The sequence below is a fragment of the Coniophora puteana genome, assembly GCF_000271625.1.
Source record: "Coniophora puteana RWD-64-598 SS2 unplaced genomic scaffold CONPUscaffold_23, whole genome shotgun sequence".
Lineage (NCBI taxonomy): Eukaryota > Fungi > Basidiomycota > Agaricomycetes > Boletales > Coniophoraceae > Coniophora > Coniophora puteana.
Genome location: NW_006913075.1, coordinates 118,420 through 139,895, shown reverse-complemented (window position 1 = coordinate 139,895; position 21,476 = coordinate 118,420). Strand labels below are relative to the sequence as shown.

The 21,476-nt window shown below is 54.1% G+C and overlaps 8 protein-coding genes and 1 non-coding gene across 9 annotated transcripts; 2 read left to right on the top strand and 7 right to left on the bottom strand.

Annotated features, from left to right (window-relative positions):
• Nucleotides 1–531: 531 nt before the first annotated feature.
• Nucleotides 532–2,526, bottom strand: CONPUDRAFT_133464 (uncharacterized protein; the record flags this gene model as incomplete). Its single annotated transcript, XM_007777592.1, has 4 exons — nucleotides 532–654; nucleotides 704–1,483; nucleotides 1,540–2,228; nucleotides 2,280–2,526. 4 exons carry the CDS (start codon nucleotides 2,524–2,526, stop codon nucleotides 553–555), a joined length of 1,818 nt encoding a protein of 605 aa, XP_007775782.1. The 3' UTR covers nucleotides 532–552.
• Nucleotides 2,527–2,736: 210 nt separating this feature from the next.
• CONPUDRAFT_68010 (MFS general substrate transporter) lies at nucleotides 2,737–6,132 on the top strand (the record flags this gene model as incomplete). Its single annotated transcript, XM_007777555.1, has 14 exons — nucleotides 2,737–2,899; nucleotides 2,951–3,049; nucleotides 3,120–3,265; nucleotides 3,384–3,450; nucleotides 3,580–3,694; nucleotides 3,815–3,958; nucleotides 4,020–4,101; nucleotides 4,174–4,190; nucleotides 4,269–4,604; nucleotides 4,756–4,843; nucleotides 5,172–5,230; nucleotides 5,357–5,660; nucleotides 5,739–5,995; nucleotides 6,054–6,132. 14 exons carry the CDS (start codon nucleotides 2,737–2,739, stop codon nucleotides 6,130–6,132), a joined length of 1,956 nt encoding a protein of 651 aa, XP_007775745.1.
• A 25-nt stretch (nucleotides 6,133–6,157) lies between these two features.
• On the bottom strand, nucleotides 6,158–8,179 carry CONPUDRAFT_113807 (DUF1688-domain-containing protein). Its single transcript, XM_007777591.1, has 7 exons — nucleotides 7,942–8,179; nucleotides 7,770–7,796; nucleotides 7,401–7,698; nucleotides 7,146–7,319; nucleotides 6,744–7,055; nucleotides 6,541–6,682; nucleotides 6,158–6,482 (listed from the first exon to the last, which is right to left on the bottom strand). Exons 1-7 carry the CDS (start codon nucleotides 8,122–8,124, stop codon nucleotides 6,317–6,319), a joined length of 1,302 nt encoding a protein of 433 aa, XP_007775781.1. The 5' UTR covers nucleotides 8,125–8,179; the 3' UTR covers nucleotides 6,158–6,316.
• Nucleotides 8,180–8,940: 761 nt separating this feature from the next.
• CONPUDRAFT_67894 (uncharacterized protein) lies at nucleotides 8,941–9,157 on the bottom strand (the record flags this gene model as incomplete). The annotated part of the gene is made up of 2 exons (XM_007777548.1): nucleotides 8,941–9,027; nucleotides 9,089–9,157. The coding sequence occupies 2 exons, from the start codon at nucleotides 9,155–9,157 to the stop codon at nucleotides 8,941–8,943; spliced, it is 156 nt and encodes a 51-aa protein (XP_007775738.1).
• Nucleotides 9,158–10,973: 1,816 nt separating this feature from the next.
• Nucleotides 10,974–12,353, bottom strand: CONPUDRAFT_67975 (histidinol-phosphatase; the record flags this gene model as incomplete). Its single annotated transcript, XM_007777552.1, has 3 exons — nucleotides 10,974–11,255; nucleotides 11,375–11,923; nucleotides 12,195–12,353. 3 exons carry the CDS (start codon nucleotides 12,351–12,353, stop codon nucleotides 10,974–10,976), a joined length of 990 nt encoding a protein of 329 aa, XP_007775742.1.
• A 318-nt stretch (nucleotides 12,354–12,671) lies between these two features.
• CONPUDRAFT_170351 (uncharacterized protein) lies at nucleotides 12,672–14,272 on the bottom strand. The gene is made up of 3 exons (XM_007777590.1): nucleotides 14,011–14,272; nucleotides 13,716–13,959; nucleotides 12,672–13,664 (listed from the first exon to the last, which is right to left on the bottom strand). The coding sequence occupies exons 1-3, from the start codon at nucleotides 14,150–14,152 to the stop codon at nucleotides 13,019–13,021; spliced, it is 1,032 nt and encodes a 343-aa protein (XP_007775780.1). The 5' UTR covers nucleotides 14,153–14,272; the 3' UTR covers nucleotides 12,672–13,018.
• Nucleotides 14,248–16,300, top strand: CONPUDRAFT_170350 (uncharacterized protein; the record flags this gene model as incomplete). Its single annotated transcript, XM_007777589.1, has 3 exons — nucleotides 14,248–14,591; nucleotides 14,652–14,711; nucleotides 14,764–16,300. The coding sequence occupies 3 exons, from the start codon at nucleotides 14,248–14,250 to the stop codon at nucleotides 15,902–15,904; spliced, it is 1,545 nt and encodes a 514-aa protein (XP_007775779.1). The 3' UTR covers nucleotides 15,905–16,300.
• Nucleotides 16,301–16,915: 615 nt separating this feature from the next.
• Nucleotides 16,916–19,356, bottom strand: CONPUDRAFT_170349 (MFS general substrate transporter; the record flags this gene model as incomplete). The annotated part of the gene is made up of 10 exons (XM_007777588.1): nucleotides 19,087–19,356; nucleotides 18,990–19,018; nucleotides 18,903–18,931; nucleotides 18,636–18,843; nucleotides 18,422–18,576; nucleotides 17,839–18,367; nucleotides 17,738–17,785; nucleotides 17,590–17,687; nucleotides 17,416–17,527; nucleotides 16,916–17,356 (listed from the first exon to the last, which is right to left on the bottom strand). The coding sequence occupies exons 1-10, from the start codon at nucleotides 19,247–19,249 to the stop codon at nucleotides 16,916–16,918; spliced, it is 1,812 nt and encodes a 603-aa protein (XP_007775778.1). The 5' UTR covers nucleotides 19,250–19,356.
• A 957-nt stretch (nucleotides 19,357–20,313) lies between these two features.
• CONPUDRAFT_t135 lies at nucleotides 20,314–20,392 on the bottom strand. The gene has a single exon. It is a non-coding gene; the product is annotated as a tRNA-Met (tRNA).
• Between the last annotated feature and the right edge of the window lie 1,084 nt (nucleotides 20,393–21,476).

Sequence of the window (21,476 nt, the reverse complement as noted above, 5' to 3'; positions counted from 1 at the left end):
AGAGCCGTGCCTTTGTCCCGATAATCCAAATCATGATAGAGCTCTTTAAACTTAAAATCGTTCATTGCATTCTTCCAAGGATCTCCGTGGCCTACCGGTTCGCTGTTGTCTCAGGTGTTAAGAAGCAATAAAACCCCCTTATAGAATTCTCCACTACCCCTGGGCTACATCTCATATGTAACCAAAGCCTGCCATCGAAGAGGCAATGCCTCACAGCCACACGTATACAAGACAGGCGCAAGACAAAGGGAGAACAGGAAGGAAGGCAGAAACACCTTCACATAGTAAAATCATGACGATCTTCGTAACATCCGATCATAAGTTGTTTACACAATTCCCTGAAACTTCGGAATTCTTCACAGTAATATGTGACTTGCATTGCAACGATGGTAATGACAGTCTACCGCGTATACAAATATATACACGGCAATGAGTGTCCTGGATGCCCAACCGATAGCTGGAGAATCCATGAGCATGTGCGGTCACAAGAGATGACAGCGGAAAAACCGCTGTGTTCAAATATCAAAAGGTGCCATTTTCGTTCCCCCATACTCAGGTAATGGTGTACTTGGGCCCACCGCCTCCTTCTGGGACGGTCCAGTCGATGTCCTGCGTGGGCACCTTAATGTCACAAAGCTTGCAGTGGATGCAGTTCTGACCCCCTAATCAGCACACACGGGCATTGAGAGGGAAAGAAACGCACCTGAGAGTTGATCACCAACTTCTTCCCTCCCCAACTCCCCTCGCTCTTCGCCTCGTCCTCGACATACTCATACACAGCAGCCGGACACGCCCGGCCCAGCAGCTCGCCAAAGTCCTGCACATTCCTTCGCACGTGGTTCACCCTCACCTCCGTGCTCTCGTCCCCGTTCTTGCGCACACGCAGATGAACCGGCTGGTCCTCCGCATGATTCGTGCCCGTGAGCGCAACACTCGTCAGCAGATCCGTCGAGAGCGGCGGCTCGAACGGCGGGTACTCTATCGGCGTGCTCCACAGCGCCGGCTTCGTGTGGTTCGCATCGAGCGTCTTCGTCTTGTTACGGAACGTCCACGGCGTGCGGCCCTTCAAGATCAACGAGTCCACGCCCGAGTACGCGATGCCGCCCCATATGCCCAGCCGCGTGTCGAACGAGCCGCGCAGGTTGCGCACCTCGTGCAGGTCGTCGTGCACCCACGACGCGCGGAGCGACGTGTCGTACGCGCTCATATCCGCCGTCTTTTCCTCCTCCACCGAGATTTCTTGCGACGAGAGCGCGTCGGCGGCGGCTTCGGCGGCGAGCATGCCGCTCTTCATCGCGTTGTGCGTGCCCTTGATCTTGGCGATGTTGACGAACCCGGCAGAGCACCCGATTAAAGCGCCGCCGGGGAAGTTGAGCTTCGGCACAGACTGCAGGCCGCCCTCGTTGAGTACGCGCGCACCGTATGCGATGCGGGTCGAGTCGCCGCCGAGAAGCTTGCGGAAGTAGGGGTGGTGTTTCATGCGCTGAGGTGCATGTACATTAGGACTGTGGTTGATGTGAGAGGCAGGGGAAGGCTTACCTGCAGCTCGCGGTACGGGCTGAGGTACGGATTCGAATAATCCAGACCGATAACGAGACCCAAGCTAACAAGCCCGTCCGCCATGTGGTACACCCATCCGCCTCCGTATGTCCGGTAATCGAGCGGCCAGCCCATAGTATGAACGACCTCGCCGGGCCTATACTCGCTCGGGTCGACGCGCCAGACCTCCTTCAGCCCAATCCCATACGTCTGCGGATCTGCGTCCTTGCGCAGGTCAAACTTGCGAATAAGCTCCTTTGACAAGGACCCATGTGCGCCCTCGGCAATGAGCGTGACTTTGGCGCGGAACTCCATACCAGGCTCGAACGAATCCTTCATCCGGAACTGGCGGTCCAAGCCAACCTCGTTCGTGCGCACACCAAGCACCTGGGTGCCAGTCTTGTCGTAGACGACGCCTGCGCCGGCAAAGCCCGGGTAGACTTCGACGCCCATCTCCTCTGCTACTGCGCCGAGCCAGGCAGTGAAGCGAGAGAGGGAGACGATGTAGTTGCCCTTGTTGCCCATCTGCGGGGGGTGCGGGATGGGCACAGACATGGAGCTGGTGAGGAAGCGCATTTTGGAGGAGGTGGCGGGTTGCATGGCGGGGAGGTCGTCGCGGCTCTGCCATTCAGGGAGGAGCTCGTTGAGGGCGCGGGGCTCGATGACAGCGCCAGAGAGGATATGTGAGCCTGGAGTGCAGCTGAGTCAAAGATTAAGCAATATAAGGCTTTGCGACGCACCAACTTCTGAGCCCTTTTCGAGAACGACTACTCTGATCTCGTTGCCTTTCTCCTGCTCGAGCTGCTTGAGACGAATGGCGGCACTGAGGCCGGCCGGACCACCTCCTACGATGCAAACGTCGACTTCATCGGAGACGCGTTCGACAGCAGCTGGGTCGAATGGCTCTCGCCTGAGCCGTGAAGTGGAATGAAGAGCCCTGTGTGTCGAACGGACGCGTAAGGCGCGTGTTGCTCTGGTCAACAACATTGTAGTGGTCAAACGACTGACCGAATCACAAGCCAACGATGTCATAGTGTCACGCAGAGAAACGCGTGATGGGTGACGTGACGCGTGTCGTGTCAGCCAGACGCGCGCTCCAAATATAGCACCCCATGTGAACAGCCCATCGAGTCGCAGTCGACGACACCCACAACATCCTCCTCCTCCTTTTTTCTTTTCTTTTTCTGCACACAAGCCATGACGGGTGGCTTTGGTCCGCTCGTGACAGAAGATGGAGGTGCAGATGACGCTCGCTGGATCGGACAACCGCGTATCATTGGCCCCTCATGGTCACGCTTACCCGCAATTACGATTGGCCTCCTGGGTGTCCAGCTCTCGTGGTCAGTCGAGATGTCATATGGTGTGCATATATCCAACCTCTTCTCTCATTTTCGCCAACAAATCTATGCAGCATCCCCATACCTTCTCTCTCTTGGACTCAGCAAATCATGGATGGCCATCGTCTTCATAGCCGGCCCTCTCTCCGGCCTCATTGTCCAGCCACTCATAGGTCAATACACCACTGTGTCTTACGCCCCTTTACCCCCTGACCTGACCATGCATACATCCGCATACCCCAGGTGTGGTCGCCGACTATTCAAAGTCTAGCTTTGGCCGCCGGCGTCCCTTCATCGTCTGCGCAACCCTCATCTGCAGCTTCGCACTTCTCCTCCTGGGCTTCACCCGACATGTCGCCGCTCTATTCACCTCATGGAGGTCACACTCCGTACGTCTCCCTCTCCCCTTTCTCCACCCTTCCACCCCGTCGCTTAGCTATTCTATTGTATTCGTGTCTATGTCTATCTTCATCGGAATCATGTATCCCCCACATCCATTCAAAACAGAATGATGTCCTCACCATCTGGCTCGCCGTCTTTGCCATATACTGCATAGACTTTTCAATAAACGCAGGTTCGCTCATCGCGCCCTCTGCCCTTTCCTTGCCGTCTATGACGTTGTGTTGACTTCTCCTCTCCTTCCCTTTGCATTGCTCTTACTCTGCGTGCCTTACATTTGCGCCCGTCTGTGAAACCTGCCCAGTCCAAGCCGTCGACCGCGCGCTTCTTGTAGATACCCTCCCCACCTCGGACCAGCCCGGAGGAAACGCATGGGCAGCACGCATGCTCGCCGTAGGAAGCGTCGCTGGCTTCTACATGTGAGTCCCTCCGCCCTGTACCACCCGACCCACTGCGTCCTGGCATGCTGGCTCGCTCTCTTCCGATTGAATAGCATCGCCTCGCTCATTTACTTACCCCATGCACCTCTTCCGATCTAGTGGTAATATCGACCTCACTCGCATCTTTCCGATACTGGGCGACGAGGAACTCGAGGTCCTCACCGCGCTTGCTGCCATCCTGCTCCTCGCCACCCAGGCCATCACGTGCTTCTGCACCAAGGAGCGCGTCCTGGTTTCCTCCCCGTAAGCGTCCTTGTCCAATTCGGAATTCAGCTCGAGTCTGAACGTATGTGCATCGAACCAGCTCGAAACGCAAGAACTTCTTTGCTGAGCTGAAAGAAATATGGGAAACGATATTTACCCTCCCGCAAACGATCAAGAGCATCGTAAGCATACCCACACTCACCCCACGGCCGCAAAAGTAACGTGCTAACTTCACGTTCGCCGCCCCTAACCAGTGCGTCATCCAGTTCTGGTGAGTTCTCCTGGCCTCCTTGTATCATGCTTCTTCGCCGACCGCCCCGCTCACTGCTCCCTTCCCCGCCTCACACAGCGCATGGTGCGGCTGGTTCCCGTACATGTTCTACACGACCACCTACATCGGCGAGCTGCACAAGCAGGCGCACCCCGTCCCGCTCAGCGACGAAGTTGCCGTCGCCGCCCTCAACGCAGAGGCGACCCGCTTGGGGACGCGCGCGATGTTCTACAGCGCGCTCGTCTCGCTTGCCGCGAACGCCGTTCTGCCGATGCTGATAAAAGAGAGGAAGACGTCGGGCAGGTACGGCTCACCGCCGCCGCGGAGGTCCTGGCTCGACCGGTTCAAGGTACACCTCGCGAGCCTCTGGGCGTTCTCGCATCTGCTGTTTGCAGTGTGCATGGCTGCGACTCTGTAAGTCTGCCTTTGATTTTGACTGCGGTCGTGCACTACGTCTGGATTGTCAGCTGACGAGTTGATACACGTTTGTTATCGATGATCGCTGTAACATTGTCTCTTTTATCAACGCGAAACCCAAACCCAAATTTCGGAAACTCCGACACAGATTCACTTCTAGCGTCGCAGGCGCCACGTTCATCATGTCCCTCGTTGGCTTCTCGTGGGCGTGCACCCAGTGGGCCCCATTCGCACTTGTAAGCTGTCCTTCTCTCATTCGCCTCTCGCTATTCTCGTTCGGTCCCTCAAAATAACGCCAACCTGTGCTCATTTCGCTTCCTTTCTATAATGTTACTTTGCACTCCGACATAACAATTATGATCACACGACGTCAAATTCCCCTTGCCCATCACGCCCTCCCCCGCGTCACATCGCCCACGACACACGATGCGGCACGGTACACTCGACTGTCAATCCCCCAACCTCCAACTCCGCCAACACCGACAAATCCCCAACGCTTCCACCTCCCCGCATACACATGCCATGTCATCTGATCAATCATGCACGCCTATCGGACAACCGCAGCTCGCAGAAGCGATCCTCGCGCACCCCGGCGCAGACGACGCAGAAGACGACGACGAAGCGTCCATCCGCCTCACCGACACGCGCTCGGGCTCCCGCTCGGGCTCCCGCGGCCCGACGAGCTCGCTCTCGCTCTCGCGCGAGCACTCGTACAACCGCGCGAGCGCCCGCCACTCTCGGGAGGACAGCCCCTCGGCGCTCCAGCAGCACCCGCACCCACACCAGCATCTGGACAAAGACGATGTGTCCGGGCACGATTCAGACGAGGATGGCGATGGCGACGGCGATGGGAACGCGGAAGCGAGGCGGCTGATGGGCGCGCACGAGCGCGGGCGGCAGGACGGGCCAGCGGGGACCGGGCTGATGCGCAACGTCTCGGCGCGGGAGAGCGGGTTCGATCTGCACGAGGGCGGCGACGTCGAGGACGGCGTGTCGCGTTCGCGGCAGGGCAACAACCCGCAGGGGCTGAGCGCCAAGGCGGGCGTCATCATCGTGCGTCCATATCCCCCCCTCTCTTCTCTTTGAGAACGCCCTCTCAAACGAAGCCACGTGCGTGCTTGTGTTGGACAGGGCATCCACAACATCTCGCTCGTCATCCCGCAGTTCCTCGTCACCGGTCTGTCGTCGATCATCTTCGCGCTGTTCGACTCGGGCAACGACGTGCACGGGCACTCGACGCACCACTTCGTGAACGGCACGGACACGGATGTCGGCGCGGGTGGAGGCGATGATCTAGCGCGGCTCGCCGTGCGGGCGTTGACGGCGAGACAAGAGGGCGAGGAGACGACGGCGACGGAGGGGCCTAATGCTGTTGCGATCATATTCCGGTATGTCGATTCCTGATGCTACCGCACTTCGTATGATATTCACTCAGTTCACGCTCAGGCTCGGCGGCGTTGCAGCAGCGGTCGGCTTTGTTCTCGCCTGGAGACTCGCTAGAGAACTCAAGCGCACTGGTAGCTGAGCAGGAACGAAGGAAAGAGGATAATTATGATCTTTGCTGGAGGTAATAGTACATACAATGATGGATGGAAGGTGGAAGACTATTATACGCCCATTCCCTTATTTCTTTCTCTGGCTTGGTACGACTCGGACTTCTGCTTAGACATCCAGCGTACGGCAGGCAAATTAACCACTGTTCGCGATCGTTAGAATACAGTGCCGTCGCTTTCGATCTCGATAGGAGGACCGCCCGAGTGGGGACGCTTCTGCTTCGCAATCTCGCGTCCGCCCTTCCAGGTAGCAGATTCAAGGACCTGAGTGAGGGAAAGCGGGGCATTGAGACGGGTGCGAAGAGCCGCCGTGATGCGGTCGCTGAGGAAGAGACAAGGCGATCAGACGACGAAGGCGAAACGAGATATTGGTAACTTACAGGAGGATGACCGTCATTGCTCTCCACTCGATGATGGCGGGATGAGAAGGCGGCACTCTGGGAAGACCCTCGGTCGAGACCGCATCTGCAGGGAGCTTCCCAGGACGAAGCGTCAGGACGCCAAAGTCCACCAGCAGACCACCTGGAGCGGTCGACACGAGTCAGAAGAGAGGGCCCTTCATGTCATAAGAACGAATACGCACCATTCCGATATTCGGGTAACCCCGTCATGTCCTCGACACCCTCGAATTCCCAGCCGAGGAACCGCTCCATGGGCTCCATGAGGCTGTACGTGATCCACCCGGTGAGCTTGTGGAACGGCACGAGCGCCTCTGTACCCTCGTTGCCCGCAAGTGCGAGCGCGTTGCATTGCCAGACATCGCCGAGGGCAAAGCCGCCGATGGATGTGCGCGGGGGCCAGATGGGCGCGAGCCCCTCGATGAGCGCGTACCACAGCGAAGAGACGTGCACCTTGGTCTTGCCGTTCTCGGCGCGGGACTGTTGGTCGAGGAAGTCTGGTTGGTTGGCGATGTGCAGCGGGCGATGAGCCGACGTGTTGGGTATTGAGTTAGTGAATGCAGACAAAAGAGGAAGGGAAGACGAACCAATTAATCTACCGGGGCGTGCTTCTTCCCCGAAGAAAGTGGGGTTCGCCTTGAGTGCCTGGGCGAGATTGACGAGGAGCGAAGTCCTGCCTTCTAGCCCGACCATCGGGTTCTTCTCGGTCACCTGAAACGCTTCACCCACCTTCTTGCTAGTAAGCTGGGACAAACCCTTGGCTACAGGGCACAGAAGAGAAGACAAATAGCATGTCTATCAGCTTCTTCCGGAACGCAAACAACCGTAATTCCGGAACTTACCGTCCACCTGGAATGGTTGCTCTTTGTTGCCGGAGAACAAACCCTCCTTGAACATGTGCACGCTCGCAACACCCAAACCCTCCGATCGGGCAAACGATTTGCCGGAGGTGGCTTCACTGTACGTCCAATCGTTGCCCGCACCGGCGTCGAGGAGGACAGAGACGAGGAACAGGTCGACGAGACGTCTACAGATCTCCTTGGTGTCAGGCGGATTCGGCTGCGCGTTCCACTCTGCGACGAGGGGCTCGACACGCGGCAAGCCGGCGTCCAAGTGTCTCCAGCGACCATGAGGCGGGATCTGAGACGCATTGCTGGTGGAATTAGCATGCGCTGACGATAGATATGACGCCAGTGAGGGTCTGCACTCACACCTGCAAAGTTGGACCCAAAGTCGCGCTGTGTGATGGGGAGTCAGCGATTCGCAGCGATCGTCATGAAATGTTCAATATAAAGATGAAGCGATGTGTGCCAATGTGTGAGCGTCAGTGTTATGACTGAACAAAATCGACGATGGAGCGATCGGAGCCGGTTAGACCCTTACCCTGATAATCCCCTCGCAGAACTCTGCTACCTGATCCTCCTTATCTGGGTGATAGTCAAAGTACTCCAGTCTGCCTTGCTCGGCGAGCTTGTGCACGCGACTGCATCTCTCGCGGATGGCTGGGATCGTTCTGAGGTAGAGCGCCTGGGACTGTTCGGAAGTCTGGGTGACACCGAGGTTCATGGTCGACAATATATCTGCAAGAGTTACAGGGAACGGAGAGGGAGGTGGGTTGATCAGAGAGGGAGTGACTGAGCTGATGCACGCTTGTTCAGTGCAGCCTTTTTCAATTCAGACGCGGTGAGCCGGAGGCAGCACCAATTAGGCAAACAAACATGCGCCACAACCTGCCGTCCGCAACGTTTCCTGGCTCCTGTCCAATGTCACCTGTCCACTCTCATCAACTCTATCCAATCGCCGTAAACATGAGGAATAGTTAGCATCGTGCAGTCTGTGTTCCCCTCGCGACTTCAAACGCTCGCCAATCGCTATCATAATCCCATCTACACTCTGATGGTTAAAAGCTAATTTATTCGCCCCCTCGCAAATCCGTCGGGTCCGTGTCCTAGCGCCGCATCTAGCTTCTAGAGGTCTGGCCCTGGGGACTTACTAGAGCTCCGAGATCTGTGGATCGGGCTGAAACGACGCCAAGATCAGCAGAGACATCGCAGGCAAGACCAATATCATTTGACACAGAAGACCCAATAAATACATGACTGGATTTCTTGTTATATCTACGATCAAAGTATGCGTGAAAGAGAAAATGTCTGGTTGGAATGCGTATGCTAGAACAAACACAGAAAGCTCCAAAATGCAGGTGAAGGACCGTCCGATGTGGAATTGTAGGAAATAGGGGCCTGTGTGCAACTCAAGCCTGAGAGTGCTCCCTAACACAGTGGTAGCATTGGCCCGGGTTATGGTGTACGACCACTGGCTCAGCCCTTGCCATCCTTGATGGCTTATTGAGACCGAAAGCATCGCGAGTCATCTGTGCTGCACTCACCACTGTACACAGGTCGCCGTACATCTCGGGCAGTCGCGGGGATGCATGCAGCTGTATCGACAGGTCTCAGACCGACAGTCGATCTAGAAAACACAATCAGTATATTTCGTTGTCAGGTAGCGTACAAAGGGCCAACAAGCTTACCTTGTTCTCGGCTACAGGCTCTTCATGACCACACGCAAAGCGGGTGCACTGGAGCTGGCGGTGACACATATCTACAATCCGACGTGGAAATGCGAAGCCTGTAGCAGAGTACTGGGTGGTAGAAGCGGATAGGTAATGCTGGCGAGCTCTTGTAGGTCGACTGGCCGGCTGAGCTGTGGAATGGTCCTTCAGTTGAAAACTCGGCCCACCTTTTATAACGCTATGGTCTGGTGCATCACCGTGCAGTGCAACGTATAGCTTACACCCAAGGACCGATGTAAATGAAAAAGTCAAACTATTGTCAATTTGCTGAATTTGCACTTGTTTCGTCCGGGGAGCCGAACCAAACAGCAGGCCCATGCCCATATTGACGGAAACATGGAGTGAACGGACGGCTCTGAAGGAACTTGCTTGTTTCTTTGCTTCGCGGGTTCTCTACGGTGCCCCTGGCTGCAGCTGGTGCGTTTCACCGGCCAGCACGCGGGGCACATTTAGAAGAAGGCCCTTGGCCAGGTCAGGCAAGGGTGAGTGATGGCGGCTAAGCGAGAGAAGGTTCATCCCCCGCGTTTATGCTCCCTGAAAAGACGCCTAATGGGTTCGTGAGCTTTACCTGGCGTGTCGACAGTTCGTCGATCACGGGGTACACACTAAACCTGGTACATGCCATTGCTCGCGCGTCCCGCGGCCACTCGCCTGGTCACTTGCTCGTTTTGTAAGCAGGGGAATGAAATTTCGAGCTTCTTACCCCAGGACCCATGCGCTATATTTGCTCCATCGATTGAACGATGGGGGATGTTCGTTCAACTGTACAGGCATTCCTTACTCCCCCTCCCAAATGCCGACGGCGGTGGAGCGAGTCGTGCAACGCAGGGAACGAAATGAACGCAAAACTCAACTTGAGTAGGCTGAGATGAAGGAATACCTGTTCATGGGCCTTCTTCCCGTGGTAGCGAAGGAGGATCGCGTGACCTTATTCAGGCATGTATGGGGCGTTGCTTTGCTCTGACTGTACAAAACGCCTTATGAACCTGGAGACTGAAACCAAACTGAGAGGGCTGCTAGTCTGCGACAACGCAGCATCAACAATAGATACAGCCTCGCGACTGAATGGGTGAGAGCACATCCTGATTCACGATGCATGTCGTGCGTGGCACAACCATGAACGTACCTTGTGCGTGTGTGGGCAGGAGGTTGTTGATCTAGAGCGGGCTTTTATGCTTGAGTGTTCGTGCCCTTCTTTTGCTGGTTCCGGTGAGCCCGGCCAACCACGAGCTTAAACTGAGCATTTGTAGGGCCAGTGCTGTTCATCAACACGACACAATTTGTGGCTCACATGGCTCGACGTTCAAACCCCGGTTGCGTCTATGGGGTAATATGGGGCCCGCAGAACGCGACAAAACAGCAGAGCCAAATGCCTAAAGGTGAATCTGTACGACCCAGATCTCTGATCCCGAGATCAAAGACATTTCGAACGGTTTTCAAATCAGGTAAGCGCTAGCGTAAGAAGAAGCCATTATATTTGAATACTTATTCAATCAATCGCAGCAAATGAATAGGCGACGAATGCGCCGCTGGTGTTCTGTAGAAAATAATGAGAAAAATAGTCAGAAAGCGTGGCGTCATGGTAAACCCGCTACGGCTTTTGTCATACCAGGTACCTCCACAGTCGTCATAGAGATCCGACGGGAGACAGTGTGCGCCGAAGGGCAACATCACGCATAGCCCAAGCCGGAAAACATACGTACAGAAAACGTTTCAGGTCCGAATTCAAGTCCGCGGGCGAAACCCGCTAGCAGCACCCCAGCAACCCTACAACGCCTCTCTCTCTCTGTCCCCGTGATCATACAGCACCGTGGCAAGCGGGGTTATGCGTTGATGCTCGTGCTTACGCTCCCATAGTCGCCCAAAAGCCATGCTGCCGCCAGTCGCCGGCCATCTTGGCGGGTTTGACCAGGCGCCGGCGAAGCCGTTGTCCATTAGAGGCAGTTTCCTCGGCGACTTGGCCCGCCGTAGAGTCCGGGTCGGCCTGGATCTCTCGGAGGTGCCATAGCTCCGTGACGCCTGCTGCCTGTAGGTAGTCGTGAAGGCGGGCGTAGTTGAGGCCCACGGCCTCAGGCTTGTGGCTGTCGTCCGACAGTGCAAATCGCCCGCCGTATTGCTTGATCAGCTGGCACAGATGAAGATGGAATAGGCGTAATGAAGGCGGTTATACAAAACGTAAGTAAATCGCCGGCGAACGTTAGCCTGAGAGTCTAGCGCCGGAATGAAGCCAAGACTTGCCTCTACGACTTCCCAGCTTGGATACCCCGTCTTCCAACCTTTTCGAAACGCAGCTGCATTGGCCTCGAACAGAAGCCCATGATTGACCGCAAATTTGACGTTTCGCTCGAGTCCATTCCAGCCTTTTGGGTAGGCTTTCAACGACAGGTCTGGAGTATACAGTCTGCAGAGGTCCACATGGCCCACGATGGCTGGCAGAAATCGCTCGAGAACCTTGTACTGTGCATCAAAGTACGCCTCGAAGAACAAATCCAGCCGCTCATGTTCTGAGAGCCGATCCTCGCTCGAGCAGGACAAAGCAGCTCGCTGATACATTTCCTTGTCGAAATCGATCGGAATTGCATTGACGTGGTGCACCGAACCAACGATGTACTCGATACGGGGGCCATATCGCTCGAGCAGGGCGTCAAGGCGGTCCAGATCATCAGAGGTGATGTGCTCTGTCTCGAGTCCGACCAGCAGGCTGATCTTGTCTGCGTAGGCCCGTTTGAGCCGATGTGCCTCCTCCACAAAAGCGTCAAATTGGTCCAACAGGCCATCGGGAGCCATGCTTTCCTATCAAAGACAGCATAATATTTCAGAATATATGCGTGGATATATGCGAGAACAAACAAGACATCATTGCGTTGATGCCACAAGCGCAATGCGTTCGAATTGCGAATTGCAAGATCGAGGGTGCGAATAGACAGGCGCAAGGTCGTGTTCAAGCCAGCCATGTTCAAGCAGAACAAAACGTGGATGCGCCGTCCAACATAGACATTAGCGAGATGAGCTGGTTGCGCACACGACACAAGCTGACAGAGTATATGCTAGTACCCACCTCTACTTCTTCCGGGTAGAGATCCTCCGCTCTATAGCGGGGAACATGCTCGGTCAGGCCGTACACCTCGAACCCGCGCTCGATCGCGGCGAGAACCACCTCTTCTAATGTGCCCGATGCGTGCTTGCAAAACTGACCAGAGTGCGAGTGATGGCTGTGAGGCATCTCGGCAACGATGCGTTGATGGGAGGTGGTAGATGAAGGCTGATGATGCCAATTCTGCAGGGAATTAATGAATATAGGTGGCCACCAGGTTGGCGCAGAGTCAACTGACCGGTATGTCCAGTGTGGATGGTGGATGTTCGTGGTAGGTCGGAGAAAAAAAGATGATCCAAAAAGGAATTTTTTGATTCGGAGGTGTATCTGTCTGATCGCACATGCTCCGGCGCTTCAATCTCACGGCGCGTACGGCGCCCCTCAACCCCACAGTGATCAACCTATGTTTCATAGTTGTGAAGCCGAACAGTAATCTCATCAGGTGTGGTTGAAAGATGATCTTATTCAAACTGCGAGGGTGCTCAAGTACATTACTACCAAGTTGGGCACTTGAGGATCGAAGCAAAGGCTCTAACATCGTACTAGTGCTAGGGACAGTGGGCAGGATCCGATTTTCCAATACAGAGAAATGTAGTATATACCATGTATGCGGGGCAACGTCTTAACCCAATGTTGAAGGGCTTCACTCCACGACGATCACGACGAAATGAAGACGGCGAGGCGTGGGGGCATACGTGGAAATCCACGATGCCACCAATAGTAACTGCGACGAAGCAAGGACAGTTCATCTGACCATACTACCATTCGACTGCTACGCTAGGTATGTCCCATATTCATGCACTCAGTTCGTTACCCTGAGACGCCTCACTCTGCTTCTCGTCAGGCAGTGACTTGTCTGGTGTCGACGACCTGCTCGAAGGCACCATTCGGCGATGTGAGCGGGGTATAGGGCTGGAGCGCCTAGATGAGTTCGGCGTAGAGCGTGTGCTGCCAGCCCCAGTCCTGCTCGCGATCGATGATGTTCGGCTAGCAAGCGCACCTGGCGGTACAGCAGACGCAGGGGTCTCGGCTGTGACGGTGCGGCGCCATGGTCGGCGGAGGTGGAGCATGACCCACCCTAGCCAAGTGCGATACGCTTCCTCGCGCTCGCGCTCATCACGCCGGCGCTCAAAGAGGGCGCGATGACGCTCATATGACTCGCGGAAGTTCCGGTCAACGCGGGACGAGAAGATGAGCTCGCCGCGCGGGTTGTTAGTTGGGGGTATAGGCGAGATGGGCACGGATGCATTGCGGTCGCCAGATTTGGTGGGGCTCGAGGGGCGAGACTGGTGTCCGATGTTGTGTGTGTCTGCTGGAGGGCGGGCGAAGAAGAGCTGCCAGGGTTTGAAGAGGAAGGAGAACCTGGAGCGTAATGGTGGCTGGCGCATGTTGAGGTACATGTTAAAGCTGCGGAGGGCCTTGTTGGCGTGTGGAACGTATCTAACGTCATAGCTGAGTTCAACGCTGAGATGCAAGGAACATCTGGCGCACCTATTAGCGTATGCAATCTTCTCCGAATACACCCCCGACGCGAAGAAGAGCAAAAGGGCGGTTACGGAGACAAAGAGGAGGCCTGGTGCGACATAAGGGTGGATGGATGGTCCTCCAGGGCCAATGCTGAGTCCAGGAATGGCTTTGCGGAGGAGGTGACGATAGGATACTGAGAGGAATGTGGTTTCGAGGAGGACCTCTGACGAGAGAAAGACGATGGCGAGGAGTAACTGAACAAGGAATACTGGTGGAGTCTCCTGTCAGCCACGGTCGAGGCGGCTTGGGAAAGACGAACGTTGGTATTGATACTTTCTCCGCTGTAGTGCCGCCGCATTGGTCTTGAGACGTTCTTCAAAGAGCAGTAGGTCGCGGTATGTGTCTAACTCGGTAGCAGGTTGGAACGAGTTTCTTGATGGATGGAATGAGGGTTTAGGCATGAGTCCTGTTTACTGCTAGGATCTTGAAGGCGTATATTTCGTCAAAAATCGTATATGATTGTCTTGCCGTATGAGCCAACGTAGGGAACAGAGCGATGAGCATCTGCAGGTCGGAGGAGGACGAACAGGCGGTGACAGTGACGGACATTGGGCCATGCCACGCGTTAGCCACCGAATGTCATCACGCCCACGTGATACTTTTCTGCCCCGAAAGTCATTTCGCCCGGTCGTCGTCTTCGTGCCTTCGTGTGTTTGCGTTTTGTCCGTTCGCAACATACGCTCGCCGACCACCACCTTACCCATCCACTCTCAGGCGTGCTACTCGACAAAAGCGTCTCTTATTGATGCTCTTGACGATTCTTACGTCGGTTGCCTTCCTGGCCCTTCGGGTCACCGGCCGCCCAGTCCCTGAAGACATATACGCTCAGGACAGTGAGAAGTACGTGATATTCAATCGGCTTTCTTTTGCGTTTCAACATGCCTTACGAACACCTTTTAGTAGTGGATTCGCGCCCATCTCCCCTCGAGGTGTCGCCCAAGCTGCATTTCAGCTGCTCAGGTGAGTTTGCTTGCAACGTGTCAATGCTAGCGTCCTTGACAACCGCGACTAGGGAGGGCTCCTTTGAGGCTGGCCATCCCAGCCATAGCGATAATCTGCAAGACTCTCAGAAGACCTTCGCAGACCATGTCGATGCCGCCATCGTAGATGCACCCACTTCCGGGGCCATCGAAAAACATGTGTTCCCCACTGACAGCTCCGTCAGCCCCGAATTTATCAAAGAGACATCAGCCAGTAGCGACGCAGGGGCCATTCCGGAGCATGCACTTGAACCCACTGAAGCCAATCAGGGCGGCGCACTGCCAACCCCTGCGCTTCTCTTTGTCCTAACTTTATCCTCGGTCGCCGCCTTCCTTGCACTTGCTTGCGTCTCCGCCGTATTCTACACCATCAAAATAGTTCGCTCGCGAGTCTACGCGTCAAGGAACTTTTGGGAAGTGTTGCAAAGGTCTAGCCAGCATGCACAGTCGTCAGCACGGCGACCCTTGTCGGCTGACTGCATGTCAGAGCATGTCTACGATGACAAGTGCGCTCCTCTCATCCTGATCGCTACCGAAGTGGAACAGAGCGTCCTCGTTTCGAGACCGTCTCCCCTGATTGCTTTGGACGACGACGAACCACCTCTCATCTCTTTTGACGAAGTTGTGATCCGTCTACCCGTAAATGCGGACTCGGATTCGGATTCGGACTCGGACTACTTCTCAGACGCCGAGGACGCCGAGGACTTTGATCACGAAAAGTTCCACGACGCACTGGACAGCACACCTGCAATCCCGCCCCGCGACCTTCCCCCCATCGTCGCCGAAGACGTGCCGCCGCCCACCGCACTTCTGCAGCTCCCCATCCCAAGCCGCGTGCATACCCTTTCTCCACTCCCCTGCGAGATGCGTGAGCTTGCCTCGCCCGCTCCGGTCACCCGCCCCTCTTGGTCCAATCGCGCCGCGGACGCACCTACCCTCGGACTCATCAGCCAGCCTCGTGCTAGCGCTAGTGTTCGACCTAGCCTTCCCAAGGCGCCCGCGCTTGTCCATCCGCGCCGTCGCGCCTATCGTCACGCGATGCCTGAACTCGACTTTGCCTTGGCGATGCAGCTTCGGCCTGGTCTTGGTCTTGGCGCCGACCCCGCGTGGATGGTCCGTTTCCTGATGACCATGTTCGGGTGGTTCGCTGTCGCCCTCACTAGCTCGCGCTAAGGCTAGCATCCTTTTGGGAGCTCGCTCAACCCCGCGAATACGGCCGATTCGCAGATGCTGCCATCAGTCAAAGCAAAGGCCAAAACATACCCGTCACTTTCGACGCAAATTCCAAGACCTGGTATCGAATCTAGCAGTCTGGATGTACATATATGATGCGCTCTCTTTACGACCTTTCATGTCCTCAATCGTTTGCCTTTTCTCAATCTTCTTCTGGAACTCTGGAACTCTGGATATCGGATTCTTATTTATACGCACTGGCGGAGCCTCTGCGCGCCATTATCCACCATTGCTCCTATAACCCCATCATACCACTCCCTCTTTCGTTCTTTCCTTTCCTGCGACCGTGTTTACGCGCCGCATATCACCATCGATTCCCCATTCTTTGTGTTTCCCCAACTTTCATCTCCACCCGGATCCCCTCCGCATCTGCATCGGACCAGTCACCTTCAACGCACGCATCTTGGAATCAGACACTCAAAAAGACACTCATGATAGAGTCTCGTAGAACAAGTCAGGATTCCCATCTCTACTTATGTTCGATCTACAGTAGTTGTCGATTACAGTAGCGGCGTCGTTATGGCGTGCTAGTAGTATGCGCGCGCTCAGGTTCCCTCTGGCTTCGGCCGGTTGTATACCCCTGTCGTAGCCTGATATTTAGGTAAGTATAAGTTTCTTACAACTACAAACGCTCCCTTGTACAGAACGTGTTAATCGTGCTTGTCGTGTCTTGTACTGCGTTTTTGCGGTACTGTACGCGTACATCTATGGTAACACGATAAATCCATCCCTTCAGGGCCTTGTTTACCTTACAACCTCCTTCCGGATTTACCGCAGACGAACGATCCGTTACCGGTCTTTCCATGGTACGCTGACTAACGTTTGTACGGCAAATTCTGTTGAGGTAAGCGTGCGCGGGGTGTGTACATGTTTTGAAGCGAACAACCCTCATATGTTGTAAATCCCACTGGTCGATCAAAAAGGCCCTTGTACCAGCTCAAATCAGTCTTATTAATGGAATGCTGAGTGAGTCCTACTCGTCATCTCAATACGTTCAGCACTTCCTGTATTATCATCCCCTAGCCTTCCTTCATCGTGATCAGCCTCCTCTCGACCCTGCGTCTCCTTTGGATCATCCTTCTTCTTGATGCTCGTCAAGAAGAACGACATAGGCGCAGCAATCCCTGCCCAGGGAATCAAGGATACAAAGCTCCACGCGACACCGTACCTATATGCGTCTCTTATGATCGTCTGCACGTCGCTAGGCAAACCGTCAAGGCTAGTAAGCGATGATAGGCCGCCGCCCTGACTGCTATATAGGGATACGAGTGCTGCGAGGTCAGACGGGGAGAGGGCGCCAGCTTGAATCTGATCGAAGACGTAGGACTTCACTTTGGAGTCCATGACAGTAAAGCATTGTGCAAGGCCAACTGTACCGCCTAACGTGCGGAACTGGTTGCGCGAGTCAGCTGGGATAAACTAGCGCAGACGGTTTAAAAATGGCGACGTACGAAGAGCATTAAAGCGCTGACTATGGCGATGTGGTCCGGTTCAATGAACCGTCCTTGCACGGCGAGCGATCCTGCCGTCATACCAACACCAACGCCTGCCATGGCCATGAATCTGACCCATAGACACAGTTAGTAAGTAGAGATACCCTCATTAGGCTGAGTAACGAGACCCACCCATTAACCATGCCCTGATTTTTTTGCTTCATCGCCATTTGGATCAAACCCAGACTCACGGGCAACAATACCGAACCGGGAATGATGGAGAATTTCGGCTGTGCTGAAGCTGTAAGGCAGGACCGTTTTGCAAAAATCCAGGACCCACCTCTTTGGTTCGTTTGATGATGGCGATAGTAAGCCATGACCCGCCTCCCTAGCCGAACATTACTATTAGTCAATGTATTCGCAGCGTATAAACGCACGTACCATCCCGGGTGCAAAATACAGGAGCTGGATACCCGCTTGGGCCGCCGGTAGGCCAGTTACAATGACCGCAAAGATCGCCACGAAGTAGAACATAACAAACATGACAATGCCCGAGACGAAGCAGCAGTATTGTACCACACACATATCGAACGTCCTAAAGATCTCCAGCGGGAGCATCCGAAATGCCAAGAAGACCGTTGGCGTTGACGATGTCGACTTTAGCTGAATCCGTCGGAGTCGGTCTTCCCAGAAGAGGAAAAGTGAGAGGAGTCCTACGCCAACGACGAGGGAGACAATGACGCGCGCGGTGTTCCAGCCGTCGTCTGGGCCCCAGTTGAACGCGAGTAGGATCAAGATACCGCCCAGGATGAAGAATAGCATGCCAATCCAGTCAAGAAGCAAGACCTTCTGGATGAATGTGCTACGGTCTTTGGAAGAATTTGGGAGCTGTTGAAGTGGCTTCCCTTTCTTGACTTGGCCGCGTAGGAGTATAGCGCAGGACAGCATCGCCACAACAGCGGCGGGAAGGCTAGTTGATGGTAAATAGCTTAGACTTGTGAAAAGAAAATGGTTGGATACGCACTTGATTGCGAACACCCATCGAAAGTTGACGTCAATCAAGTATCCGCCAATGACGGGACCAACACTGAATCCGACTGCGTACAGAAAGAACAAACCAGACTGCTGCCAGTTGTTTGCACTGATGGATGACGAGTCTGCCATAATTGTCCGAACAACCTTGTCATGGATCAGCCCCATGCTCTACCTCACCCGCATCAAATGCTCGAAACACGTACCGTCAACAAGCCCGCAGCACCGACACCAGCGACACCTCTCCCAACGAGCATCGTGATCATGTTCTGAGCACCTGTGCTAATCGCGCTGCCGACAAGGAACCATAGGAGCGAGAACTGGAGGCCAAAGTGTCGGCCGAAGACGTCTGCGATCGAGGCAAAGAACGGGAGGAACACCGCGGACGTGAGCAGGTATGATGTCCCTACCCAGCTGGTAGTAATAAATCAGTAACGCTGAAGAAGACCGACGATGCAAGAGCAACCAAGTACCTCTGCAGACTCAAAGCGTCAAAATCCGACTATCAAATGAACAATGTGAGGAAGCCGGTCATATGACATGGTACAAGTCGTCCTTACCGCGATACGCGATTGTGCAGTAGCAACGACTATGCAGCGCACGACGTTAGCATCGTGTCGAGAAATGCTTCGAGGTCAGCCTGAAGAAGTTTCTCACCCGTATAATCCAGCGTCTCAAGGAACACTGGCAAGAGCAACGCAACAAAAATCCTGATATTCTTGATCCTCGCTTCCTTGGATTCTGCGGAGCCTGAGAGCGTTTCCTTCGGCTCCTTGGCTCCGGTTATGTCAGTAGACTTTCGGAAGGGGATCCGTGTCATGTCTGCGTGCGGGAATACCCAAGGGACGACTTGGGTTGATGGTAAGCGTGAGTGACTCAACCAAGGTCGAGACGACACAGCTTATATACTTGTAGGGATCGACAGAATGAGACCGTTCCCAGTTCCGTCGCCGACTGCGCTGATGCAGTGAGGCCCAGATGGAAGATGGGGACAAGGGAAAACCCGAGCCTGTGGTGTGCCATAGGCGTGGCAGATGCTCTTGCATGAACGGATGAATTTTTTTCGGCCAGCTTCGGCAACTACAGCTGCGGGACCGCAGTCGTAAGTGACTGAGCGCAGTTGCAGCCTGTATACCCTTGGCCTGTCCTCGCCATTGCTGTAAACTGCTGTAAATCAAAGCTCGCAGGCTGTCAGACTGCGAGGTCACCATAGACGCTGATAGACGCCAGTATCACTGTCAGGCGTTGACATGTTTTTGCATTTAGGATAGGCATGACTTAGAATGCCCCACTCAACGACACAAAGGTGAACGAATGCAGCTTGAGATGCGAGGGGAGATAAGCAAAAGACCAGTGGCAGAGAAGGAGATCAACAAGGCTCGTTCTTGACACAGCCACACTTGACATTAACTATTGGCCAAGAGTAAGAGCTGAAGCCAAGAACTCGACATCTGGGCACATGTTCACGCCGGCGCAGCCTCAAGGACTTGACATCTTCACGCGAGTTAGTTCCGCATCTTCTCAGCTTAGATTTACTGCGTAAATTGCTGTGCGAATGCTCGAGATCACCTCACAGCAAATCGAGCTTCACACCTCGTGTTCTGCCAGTAAGATGTTCCATGCAAGATGTTGACTTGATATTTTATACTCTCCATGATAAGCTTGCTTCTATTGTAATCGAAATTATAGGCTACATGATAACGGAATATTCACCTCAGTAAATTCGTGTTTGCCTATCGTCTGACGTGACCAAGGAGGCGCCTTATCCAAAGCACGCGCAGAAATTCTATGACGGAAAGGAAGACGAATGTTTAACAATTCTCCTCAGCGAGGCTTTTGAACAAGCAGGTGTAGAACCTCAGTATCGTCAACGAAAAAAGAGAAGGGCACCACCAGGAATCGAACCTGGGCTGTGGCGGAAGTCCAAATGAGAGCCATGTGCATACCACTACACCATAGCGCCATCACTCGCTAGGTTTGCATAAGGCAATCTGGTGGCAAACCTTGAGCGTCCTCTGTAACGCTCAAACAGCTGCGACTAGAAGCATCGAATGAGTTACAATTTGTAAACTCTTATCTCAATTGTCATTTCCTCGAAGGTGTACCAGGAATGACGAATGAGGTTCGTTATACCCTCAGTCCTCGCAACCTGCTTCAAATTGCCGTACACAACCTCGCCACACCAAATGAACTGCCTCTCAAAACAAGACCCCTTGTGTAAACTATCGAGAAAATGATAGTGGAGGCGAGTTGCGTTATGAGATCAGACGTTTGAGAACACTCAAAAAACATATATTGATTATAAGGTCATGTTTGATTTTTGCTATTTCCTTGTGTATCGAGGAATACCGTGTGGATATCAGACCCGATAGCAACCCAACAGCTTGTAATCGTTTAGCTGGAGTCAATGTAAGCCCACCTGGTTGGGCGCTTTGATTTAGACAATATGCGTCGCAGGACAGGACCCACAATTTCCTTGCGGAGATGTCAAATCGGGTTCTTCTTCTTCGACCGTAATAGTACCCTGCTGTATGCCCTCGTAGAACTCGCAGGCCCGGACAATGAGTCTCTAGTTTATAATGGTGATGAGAGGCTGGATGAAGCTAGAGGTCAACTTAGCGTCAGTTGTTGACCTCATTCACTGAAGTAAAGCGCCTACAAGATATCAATGGCCCAGTAGGTCTCCTTTGCAGCGACGTCAGTAATTCTCATTTCAATCGTGCTGGGTGTAGTTCTATCCTACCCTTGGAATAAGACTAAGCACGACATTAACAATCCGCAGCACTGTATATGTAGATTAGCGGAGTTCAGTGAATTGGACTTTGTCACGATTACCTAGAGTCAACTGTGATTTACAATGATCAGCATGTTGCGATGATGGTATACTCTCGACTCACGGCTAGAAGTCCGAGTCCTTGTTTGTGAAGGAGCCCGACTATTTGCGAATCATGAGTCCTAGGTATATCCATGACGTTTGCACAAACAAGCAATGCTGCGTAAACGTCGAAGACGAGCTGGCAACGTTAATGATCAGATAGGGAATCGAA

Excerpts from the sequence above, each read along its gene's own strand:
- CONPUDRAFT_113807 (XM_007777591.1), bottom strand. The coding sequence starts at position 8,124 with ATGAACCTCGGTGTCACCCAGACTTCCGAACAGTCCCAGGCGCTCTAC. Across the intron at positions 7,320-7,400 it reads GCAACCATTCCAGGTGGACG|CCAAGGGTTTGTCCCAGCTT; the intron begins GTAAGTTCCGGA and ends TGTGCCCTGTAG. Across the intron at positions 6,683-6,743 it reads GTTACCCGAATATCGGAATG|GTGGTCTGCTGGTGGACTTT; the intron begins GTGCGTATTCGT and ends CGACCGCTCCAG.
- CONPUDRAFT_170351 (XM_007777590.1), bottom strand. The coding sequence starts at position 14,152 with ATGCCTAAACCCTCATTCCATCCATCAAGAAACTCGTTCCAACCTGCT. Across the intron at positions 13,960-14,010 it reads GAGAAAGTATCAATACCAAC|TATTCCTTGTTCAGTTACTC; the intron begins GTTCGTCTTTCC and ends AGACTCCACCAG. Across the intron at positions 13,665-13,715 it reads AAGATTGCATACGCTAATAG|ATACGTTCCACACGCCAACA; the intron begins GTGCGCCAGATG and ends CTATGACGTTAG.